The following is a 10,846-nucleotide window of genomic DNA, read 5'->3' as shown; positions in this document are numbered from 1 at the left end:
AGATAACCATCTGTTTGGAATGATGTAAGGACTCCTGCCTTGGGAGGGGTGAGGCAGGGTGTTTGAGTAAAAACATGAGAGATCCCTTCCAGCCTTATGATTCTATGAAGATAAAGTCCCAGGACATGGCACAAAAGCTGGGGGTGCGGGGGGGAGCGAATCATAGCACTGTGTTAGGAATATAAGTCACCTAACAGCTATTTGGGTTGGAAATATATAAACTAGGATAGATATTTTAATACCGTATCTTTAAGAAAATGCAAAATTGTAGTTGGGTGTGGTTTCTCAAACGGCCATAAGATGCAGCCAGAAACCGGGATTGTCTTAGTCTTAGTCTCAGAAGAGAGTGTGAGTGAGTTTCTGTTTCTTTCTGTTGGAAAGTATTGCAGTTCCTCCATTTTTCCTGTATTGACTGTTATTCTTGGATTTGATGTAAGTCTGACACTGAACTGTTTTTTGATACTGGACTTTGTTATTGGATTATCCCTGGACTAAAAACTTACCTGTGAATGACTTTGGACTGCTTGTTTTGAACTTTGCTTAAACCTTTCTAGAAGTAAAAACCTACATTTAATGTACAGTGTATCTGTGGGCTGTGTGTGTATTATTCAAACACTTCTCTCAAATAAGTCTCCCTGTATGCGCTCATTCTCCTAACGGGGAATTACCTCAACACACTGCAGCAGGAATATTCACCACAGCCTGCTGATCTGCTTAAAGGGACCTATTTTGGGCCCAGTTGCAGGTGCCTGTCATGGATCTGTCAAAACAACTCTGCATACATTACTACAGCTGGTTACATAGCTTTTTTCTAATCCTCAAAAGTCCTTTCAAGCAAAGGCTTCTTAGAATTATGGCAATTACATTTATATTTATCTTCAATATCTAAAAAGGAATTAATAGACAATTATTGTGCTAACTCTACAATATCATTATTTTCTGATCTTTGAATTTGTCAAGCTCGCAAGAAGTTTGAATAAAAAATATCTGACACTAAGGTTATGTGTGAGGAAAAGCTTTGTAAGAACCATTCAGGGATGTTATTTTCCCAACTCATGTAGTACAGAGGAACTCTGTATTTGTGTTTCTTTAAAAATGGTTCTGTACTTTGTATAGCAAAAAAATCCATCTTTAAAGCTATTTAAGAGAACGCTATTAAACCCAAGCTCTTTCATAGAATGAAATGCTGAAATACCACCAATAATGGCTTTACAATTTATAGGAGAAAGGTGACATTTCTCATTAATGACTTGAAATTCACAAAAATCCAAGAGATACGAGCGATAAGTATTTCAAATGCCATTTGTAGGATAAGATGCATTTCTTTTAACTTGGGGCTTTCCAGTTGTATAGGACTTTAACGTATAACAATTTCTATGCAGCTCAAACTGATAAGAAAACACAATTTAAAGGCTTTTGGGGGGGTCAGGTTTAGAGAAATTTGTACTACGGAGGTAATCCCCAGTTAGACCAATATGTCAGACGCGCGACATTTGATGCTATTCTCTATTTTGAACTTGAATAACGTATGCTATACGGATCTAATTTTTTTTCCTCTTGTGCATTTAGCTGTAATGATCAAATTCCACCCAAAGCTCCTTCTCTATCACTTGAACCCGCGAACTAAAAGCCGGAACTCTACTTCTGTCCTATAATGCGCTGACGGCTCTATGGAAAACATCGCGCCTTGCATTTTGGGAATTGAAGTCCTTCCATTTGTTCTCTGCAGATCAGTGGGCAGATCCGTAGCTGCTGCAAACAACGATACCCACAATCGCTTGCAAAACGTAAATGGTGCGACGAACGGAAAGTATTTGGGACCGTAAAGGTCGCGTCCGCCTTTGCTCTGTTCGAATTCTTTCAACAAGTGAAAGCTGCAAAGAAAAACATCGCAATGGGTCGTTCAACGGCTACGGGCGCTTTGCACCGAGAGTAAACTGCAGGGCGATGCCTCCGGCTGCTTGCACAGGACGCAAGAGGGCTGGAATTGATTCCTGGGTTTTTGGGGGGGCAGAAAGCTCGTAAATCATAATGCTTTCCGCCTTTGTGCGAGGAATTTGCTGTAGTGACCAGCTGCTGAGATCTGCGGTGAAGCAGGCGCTTGCACGACATAGGACGGCATTTCTAAACACTTGGGCATGGTGCAGAGTAGGACAGGGGCTCAGTCACGACCATGTCTTGAGTCCTGAGACAGGCTGCGATGTCATAAAGCGAAGCCTATGGGTCCCCCTGGGTGCCCTGAGATTCGAAAAATCAGAGAACAGGAGCTCGCAGTTACCTGCACAAAGTAAAAAAGGAGACGTTTCAATCTCAGCTGCTCAAAAAGGTAAGGAGGGGGAGAGAGAGAGAGACATTGCTTTCACTGATTAAAACACTCAGGACTGTAAAACTTTCCCTAAAATGCTGCAGCTTGCCGTGTTTCCAAATATCTCTTTGTTACTCTGTTTGAAAGAAAAATGCAGCCCACCAAACGATTTAGGAAATGGGATCTAGAGTATCTTGCTATGGACAATGCTCTGGACGATTTCAACATTTGAAGAGTAAAAAATTTGCCTGCTTTCTTGGAAAAAAAAAACCCCCACCTTGGCCTAATATAGTCTTACAATCTCAGCCTGCAAGGCCAAATATGATGATTTCAGGAGTGAATCTTAAGCAATTCTGAAGGGCATGTGGTTGCAGCAAAAAGTGGAAGAAGAGGGGATCTCACAGCCAGCTGGGTTTTGCAGAAATAAAAATATTAGTGTTTTTCATTTTGCTGGCATTTGTAGTTCAGCCATTATGCTGGATGGAACTTAGGCACTTTGACGGCCAAAGGTGAAATACCTTGGCAGGCATAAGGCCTGTTTTCATTCCTAAGTTGAATGTTTGGCAGAAAATAAAATGTACTGTTTCCACTATCTGTCTATTTCAAGTCACCTTGGGCACATGATTTATTATCGGAGCAATGGGAAAGCAGCTTAGCAGACTTGGATGTTGCTTTTGGATGGTGACAGAATTAGGAGAGACATAGTACTTAGTTTATCCTAGTACAAAGGACAATTTAAAGTTAACTCATTTTTAGGCTAGGGACGAGCCTGTGTTCAATTGGATTCATTCTTTGTCATTCTCCAGTGGCGCTTGATGTATTTCTTCCAGTATTTCATCTCACAGACCTCTAAAAAGAAAGGAACATTCCAGGTTCAGCACATAATGAGAGATTTCATAGAAGCAACGCCATCCAAGGCTGTTGTCCCATCCCAATTCAAGGCTAAAGTCTCAATCAAATTGGTGTTTGGGACAGAATACTAATAGGTCTTGTCTTCCTAGTGGGGAGGGCAACACCAGCAAACTAAAAAAAAGACAGATCATAAAAACTGGTGGTAATGTCCTCAAAGTTGCCCCGAGATCTAACGTCTCCCATGGAGCCTTCATGACTTGGGTCAAGTCTGTGTGACCATAGTAGCCATGAATTACTGAACTGCTGCAGTCTTTATGGCATCTGGGACAGTTTGAAGTCACCAAGAACTGTTAACCTCCGCAACTCTGCTGATAACCTATCAACAGTCTATCGGTTCAGACAAGAATCTCATTACACAGCAAACAAACTTGGTACAGCAGTGTCAAATCCAGTATTGACCAGAGGGCCTCACATCCAATATGTGCAAAAAAGAACCTGTGAAAATAATCCAAAGATAATAATAATAACAGTAATAATAATAATAATAACAACAACAGATAATAGCCATGATCCCAGAGAAGGAGAGGGTGGGTGGCTATTATTGTCAGATTTGAGACCTAGGCCTCAGTAATGAATGCCAAATCAGCTGTCTTGTCCACAGCAAGTTTATCACCAACCTTAGATTCAAAATAGCAACAACTGGAATCCAGGACCATGCAGAATCCAGTGACTTGGAATTGATATGATACTGATTAATTCTCAACAGAACTAAAAACTCTTTCTTCCTCCTCCTAAGCAGTATTTCTTGGCATAAAGTTAACTGTTATACTATGCCAGGGGTGGGATACGACAGGGTTAACTACTGGTTTGTGATTTACAAGCTTCCCTGCAGGCTGCGAGCAGCATGCCTGTAAATTGTCATCAGCAGCTGCGTGCGGAGAAGCAGCCTTTGAAACAGCTCTCTTCTTGCATTTCTAACTGCAGCTGTGCCTCATTCACAGCTGAAGTTGAAAAATCAGGAAATAAAGATCAGGTAAGAACCCGGGTGGGCAGGTGGGTAAAAACATCAGCAGACATAGAATCAGTTCTATGTCTGCTGCTCTTCAGAGCTACCGGTTCTACAGAGGTGGACAGAACCGGTAGAAATCCACCCCTGTACTATGTTGTTTATAATATATATGTTTTGCTCAGGGGTCCTTGGTTCTCTCTTTTTTTCTTGAAAATGTTTCATTACCCTAACTAGGTAACATCAGTGCTAGTTAGTAACATCAGTGATGATGTTACCTATTTGGGGTAATGAAATATTTGCAAGAAAACAAGCCAGCTCAGAGAGCATCAAGGACCCCTCATTTCAACCCTGAGCTACAAATATACTTCTTTAGATATGTTTTACTATTTGTAAAATACAACACATCTTGACTATTCCAATTTTATTTTTATTGAAATTTAGTCCGTTTTTTATTGCTGCCACATCCTTTGTTTTCTTTTTACTTTGCTTTTCTTAGCTGGTCTATGATTTGTAATAGCATCCCTCTCAAAATATACAAGCTCAGTAAACATTTTGGTAGTCAAGTTTAACTTAGTATATTTATGAAGTGAAAAACACAGTTCAATCTTTTCCAGTTAGTCAAAAACCTGGGCCAAGCCATCAAGGAAAATAAACCTGGCAATGTTTGCCTCTGCTGTTTTTAGAACTGTTATTCCAGAACAAAGATAAGTATTTTCTTGTCCATCTTGTCTCTGCCACGCTAGTTAGTAATTTTAAGTAAAGGGAGAAAACAGATATTGGCAGAGATTCAGTCAAAAGATTTGACTAATCCAAAATATTTTGCTGCCCCCATTAGTGGAACAACAAAATCCTTTCTATATTACAAACTAACCAAGAACAGTATCCACTGATCAAAACTAAACAACCATAGAAAGTTCCTGATCAAAAATCCATCCAAACAGATATATTCTTAACATTCTTGTGAACAAAAAGCACAAGTACCTCTTCCTGTTCCTTAGTTCAGTGGCAAGACTACGTGACATTCTTAAAGACATGGAAAATGAAACAGCTGTATAATGTTAGTACATTAAATCTGGTATTTTACAGCTATCTTGTTTGTTTTCTTTTTCAGTGAAAGAAGCAGGAAGAGATTTCACTTACTTCATAGTGGTGATTATTGGGATCGGTGTGACAGGTGATTGAAACGGGAAAATTCTAGTTTACAAGTGCTTTACTAATGGCTTTTTAGAAGATTTTTTGATTCATTGGCATCTGGTTTTCTTCTCCTTCAGGTGGGTTATTCTATGTGATTTTTAAGGAATTATTCTCTTCTTCCAGTCCCAGTAAAATCTATGGAGACGCCTTGGAGAAATGCAGAGCTCATCCTGAGGTTTGTTTTCAAATTTCAATGAAAAAGATGTTGATTGTAGAAAAAAAATTGCTCTTAATTTTTTTTTTAAAAAAACTTGCTTTAATTGATCCTCAGAATAAATGGAACTTGGTTTTATCATTATCAAGTGAAAGATAGTTTTCTTAAAGAGAACTGATTTGCAACATCTGAAAATAAGATTGGCTTTTCTTCTACCATACCAGAAACATTACATCATAGCATTTTCACAACATATGAGCTGTAAATAATCTATCTAAAATAAGCCACAGGTGGTAGAAAGAGTATCTGTGCCAACTGCTCCACTGTGTTCTTTTTTCATGAATTGACATTTTGAATATTCTTCATAAATTCCAACATGGTTTTCAAATAACTCAGCAAGGAAACTCAAATTTTATATTAAAAAATTACAGAGGAAAGACCACAGAAACTATGTAATTGCAGGTAATTGTAAAGGCAGGTAATATTAGACCAGATGAAAAGCACATGAAGGTTTTTTCCCAAAGAAGCATGCTTCCCCCTCATTTTACTAAAATTTTGAAATCAGTATAGTAAAAAGATATAAATTATGTCTGATGGGAGATTATATAGCATTAGTAGTTATTCTGATGGAACTATTCACTAGTCCTGGATAGAAAGTGGATCACTAAGCATGTTGTCTTCTTGTAACTAATTAGGTAATAGGAATTTTTGGTGAACCCATAAAAGGCTATGGTGAAGCTACACGCCGTGGGAGAAGACAGTTGGTCAGGTATCTATTAATGCAACTCTTAACATTTCTATTAAATGTTATTTTCTGGTTGTTACTGTCTTTGAACTTGTTTTTACATTATTCAGCTTAATTAATTCTTATATTTCACTTGAAAAGTAGTAATTTAGTCTAACCTAAATTTACCCCAATGAATGCAATATTAATTAATAACAATCAATGCTTTGGATAATTTCTTAACACATATCCAAGCATTTCTTTAGTATTAATTGTTATCCATGTCAGTTGATGCTGATATACATCTTATATTGTTATGGTATAGGTAGTCCTCAACTTAAGACCACAATTGAGCCCAAAATTTATGTTGCTAAGTAAGAAATTTGTTAAGTGAGTTTTGCCCCATTTTACGTCTTTTACTTGCTACATTTGTTAAGTGAATCACTGCAGTTGTTAAATTAGTAACTCAGTTGTTAAGTGAATCTTAACATTGACTAGTCCAGGGGTTTTCAACCGTGGCAACTTTAAGACTTATGGACTTCTGGAGTTGAAGTCCACAAGTCTTAAAGTTGCTACGGTTGGAAACCCCTGGACTAGGAGACAATGGATAGATATACTGAATTCATGGATTTCCACTGGCTTAAAGCAATGAAATAGGTTCTCTTTTTATATATTCCTATGACTATTAGAATCTTGCAGGAAACCATTTTGGAACTGGAAAGTCAGGTTTTGTTTCTTTTTTTCACAGTGTGGAAATCTGGTTTTGTTTTTCTTTAAGCATCTTGTTTTCAATAATGCAATTTTTTCTTAAAGAATAATTTAGAAAGTAAGTTATGTATATAGGATTTATATAACGATTGGATCAGCAATTTTTCTAAAATCCTAAACTTGTGTCACATTGAGAGAAAGTCCAGGTTTACGACATTCCAACAACAGAATCAAACACGTGTTATACCAGTGATGGCTAACCTTTCATGTGCCAAAAGTGCATGCATGTGTGCATGCGTGCCTGCACCCCTAATGCAATTCACACATGACCATCACCCCGCCCCCCTGCACATGCATGCACGTCTCCCATGCATGCCCCACCCCCACACATATGCAGCAGATACCCCAAAATCAGCTGGCTGGTGAGAGGTGTGCATGCACGTGCAGTGACCTGATCTGGGGTGACAGCTCGCGTGCCGGCAGAAATGGCTCTGTGTGCCACTTCCGGCATGCGTGCCATAGGTTCGCCATCACAGTGTTATACTGTAGCTGAAGAGCAATGAATGTCATTTTCAGTGTGAAGACATGAAAGATTGCTGGCAGGAAGATTGCTGGATATTTGTCAGTTTATTTAAATAAAGACAAAAAGATGCCCTATACCCATGATGGCGAACCTATGGCATGCATGCCACAGGTGGCACCCAGAGCTATTTATACCGGCATGCGAGCCCCAGCCAAGCTTACCTCAATGTGCATGTGCACTCCTCCCAGCTTATTTTCGGCCTGTTTGAAGCCTTTTTCAGCCTCCCAGAGGCTCGAGGGAAGCTCTGCAGCCTTTGGAGGCCGAAAAACAGGCCCATTTCGTCACTTCCCATATTTCTGGAAATACAGGAAGTGATGAAACTGGCCCATTTTTCGGCCTCCAAAGGCTGCAGAGGCTTCCCTCAAGCCTCTGGGAGGCCGAAAATCAACTGGGAGGTTCGTAAATGGCCACTGCAGGTAAGTGGGTGGGGGAATCGCGCGCATTGCCTTCTGGATGCTGGCACGCGAGCGCATACAATTTTCTTCAGAGGAGCCTAAAAAGGTAAGCCACCACTGCCCTATACAATTGTCTAGTACATTTTATGATATTTTAACTGTAAATTCAGGAATGCATGTGGATCCTTGATCTCTGTGCCATAATATAGGTGTTACTAGGCAGGGGGCTTAGAAGCTAATATTTACTGAAGAAGGAAGTCCATATTACTGTTGTATTCTTTAGCTTCTGACTTTATCCTAGTGTACACTTGATTCAATTCACTTCCACTAAATACTCCTGCTGAAATTTGCTTCTGAATAAACTTGATAGAATTAGACATAAATAATATTTATCGAAATATTCTATCTGATTGTGTTGGTAGATTTGGAAGTCAAACCCATGAGCCTAAGTAGGTTAGGTATAAAAATATTTAATTACACTCTGGAAGAAAGATATGATTTGCTGTGGCACAGATCCAAAGTACATATAATAAATGGATAGATGGATAGATCTAATCAAATACAATTTAGGAAACTAGTGTGTCTCAACAAAATAGTTCAAAATTTTCCTATCCTTTCTTCACACTCCATGGAAAAACATTAACATTTCATCGTACTAGTATTGCTCACTACCTACCTTTGAAGGACTTTGTGTTTCCATCTTGTTAATTATTTACCATTGGCTGCACTATATATTTAAGTTTTGAAGTCACAATTGCTTCATCCAAAAATTGCACATGTACAATTTGAAGAATTGTTTTCTTAAGTTGGAAAATATTTCTTTTGTGCTTTTCAACAGCCATATTGAGTTTATAAAAGATGGGTTGAAATACATGCGTCTAAAATTCTACATTGAGGGATCTGAAAAAGGAAAACAAGGAACTGTTCATCTTGAAGTCAAAGAGGTACAAAAACTCCAATAAAATATAGACCCTAATTTAATGCTGATGTGGAAAACCTCCAGCTTGTAGAAGTGTAAGGCTCTTCCACAAAGTTTCATACCATGTAAGCTGGGACATGACAGCACTGTGTATTAAGAGTAGGTTTACCTATAAAGGAGAAGAGAGTGAATGTGAGAATTTCCTCTTTTTAAAAGAAAATCCAGCCCTTGCTTATCAACGGAGACCGAGTGGAGCAAGTGGCCAGTTTTAAGTTTTTGGGTGTTATCATAAAAGAGTACTTGACCTGGGGCACTAACATTGCAGATCAAAAGGGCCCAGCAGAGATTATACTACCTAAGACTTCTCAGGAAACAACAGCTGAATGAAAAACTGCTGGTGACCGCCTACCACTGCACCATAGAGAATATTTTAACTTACTGCAACTGTGTATGGTTTGCCAATTGCACAGTGGCAGATAGGACATGGTTAACATCATTGCTCTGAGGATCATTGGTTGCCCTCTCCCCTCTTTGGAAGAGCTTTATAGCGCCTACTTTCTTTAAGAAGTTCAAAACATTCTTACAGATGCATCTCATCTTGGGCGCCCCTTTTTTTGAACTATTACCATCTGGCAGGTGGTACAGGACAGTTTAAACAAGGACAAATAGGCTGAAAAACAGCTTCTATCCCAGAGCAATAACTATATTGAATTCTACTGTATAGTGCAATATTAATGGAATATCAGGGGTTTTCAATTCAATTGTTTAGAGTGCGAAGGATGCGTGTTTGTGTTTTATTTTTATAGTTATAATGTACACTGAAGATGGCATTTATGTTGTATGAAGTACAATGACAATAAAGTAAACTTTTAAAAAAGCACTGTGGGTAACCAGGATTTTAGGCTTTCAGCTCCTGAAATTCCGCAGCTCAGATAATGTGATCTTTGTGACATGGAAGGATTCAGCATTTAGGTCAGATTTATTTCCACATGTCTGATTTAATACTTAAATTACCCACGTCTTCTCTTTCTTCTTTTTTAACAGAAATTACCCTTCTTTTTTTAACAGAATCCTGAAAGTAGAAAATATGAATATCGTTATATATTTGTGGATATTGATAGCTACCCTAGAAGAACAATAATTGTTGAAGACAATAGATAGCGGAATGATTGAAAAAGTCTTTCATTGGTGGGATATTTGTTGATAATATGAAATGAACAACAGAATAAATATAAACATGAAAAAGGTAACAAGGCATACTGCATCCTTACAGACTCGGTGTAATCCAGAGGAATCAGTGGAATTATATATAATGAAGTTACATAAATATTGGAAATAGACAATTATGAAAATAATAGAAAGGCAAATAATTTTGTTACTTTTATACAAAATTGGCAGGAAGTCTCACTGCAGCAAATGTGTTAATCATCAAATGTTGTAAATGAGTGAATTAGTTTTTATGTATGTGCATCCAACAAGCAAATATTCATAAACTTCTAAATTTTTGGAATGAATATTTCTGTTTAAACGGATTTCATATCAATATTGTAATAAAGAATACCTAAAATGTATTAAATGGTGTTCTTTTTTAATACAGTTTGTGTGCACATGAAGATGATAATGTATTTTGCCCCCAAAATATTAATTTAGAATCTTAATGTTAATTTATATGTGTGTGTGTGTGTATGTTAGTTTGAAATTAGCATACTATTAATTTATTTATTTATTTGCAGCCAATAGTGAAATTGTGCCTTTTTCATTTGCATCTATGGCCATAGTCTTTCATTTGTTGAATTTTTGTCAGGAACATGAATGATCCTATGAAATAAGCATACAACAGGTGAATATCTATCTAAACAACAGTATTTACCCTATCTAACCTGACAGTGATGACTAGTAACTATAATGATAGCATAAAACTAGCTTTGGGTGAAACAATATCTTTTGGATCAGTCACATTGGCAGATAGGTAGCACTAAGAGAATAGCATCCTGCTGTGACAT

General features: G+C 37.9%; 1 protein-coding gene across 3 annotated transcripts; it reads left to right on the top strand.

Annotated features, from left to right (window-relative positions):
* The first annotated feature begins 1,696 nt into the window (after positions 1 to 1,696).
* Positions 1,697 to 10,414, top strand: TIMM21 (translocase of inner mitochondrial membrane 21). 3 transcript variants are annotated; one of them, XR_015743156.1, is made up of 7 exons: positions 1,792 to 2,326; positions 5,278 to 5,340; positions 5,438 to 5,535; positions 6,210 to 6,283; positions 8,763 to 8,868; positions 9,650 to 9,815; positions 9,912 to 10,414. XR_015743156.1 is itself a non-coding variant. In XM_026699452.2 (6 exons), exons 1-6 carry the CDS (start codon positions 2,032 to 2,034, stop codon positions 10,002 to 10,004), a joined length of 729 nt encoding a protein of 242 aa, XP_026555237.1. In that variant the 5' UTR covers positions 1,697 to 2,031; the 3' UTR covers positions 10,005 to 10,414. The 3 variants fall into 3 exon arrangements, 2 of the variants coding, with proteins under 2 accessions (XP_026555237.1, XP_026555238.1); XM_026699452.2 differs by lacking the exon at positions 9,650 to 9,815 and having other exon boundaries at positions 1,697 to 2,326; XM_026699453.2 differs by lacking the exon at positions 9,650 to 9,815 and having other exon boundaries at positions 1,777 to 2,326; positions 9,888 to 10,414.
* The last annotated feature ends 432 nt before the right edge of the window (positions 10,415 to 10,846 follow it).

Source organism: Pseudonaja textilis, chromosome 3, assembly GCF_049901715.1.
Source record: "Pseudonaja textilis isolate UNSWEBS1 chromosome 3, rPseTex1.2, whole genome shotgun sequence".
Classification (NCBI taxonomy): Eukaryota; Metazoa; Chordata; class Lepidosauria; order Squamata; family Elapidae; genus Pseudonaja; species Pseudonaja textilis.
This window is presented reverse-complemented; position numbering and strand designations above follow the sequence as displayed.

Bases quoted from the DNA above. Each gene is read 5' to 3' on its own strand.
- TIMM21 (XM_026699452.2), top strand. From the start codon at position 2,032: ATGCTTTCCGCCTTTGTGCGAGGAATTTGCTGTAGTGACCAGCTGCTG. The intron at 5,536-6,209 runs GTTTGTTTTCAA...GTAACTAATTAG, and splicing joins AATGCAGAGCTCATCCTGAG to GTAATAGGAATTTTTGGTGA. The intron at 6,284-8,762 runs GTATCTATTAAT...GCTTTTCAACAG, and splicing joins GGGAGAAGACAGTTGGTCAG to CCATATTGAGTTTATAAAAG.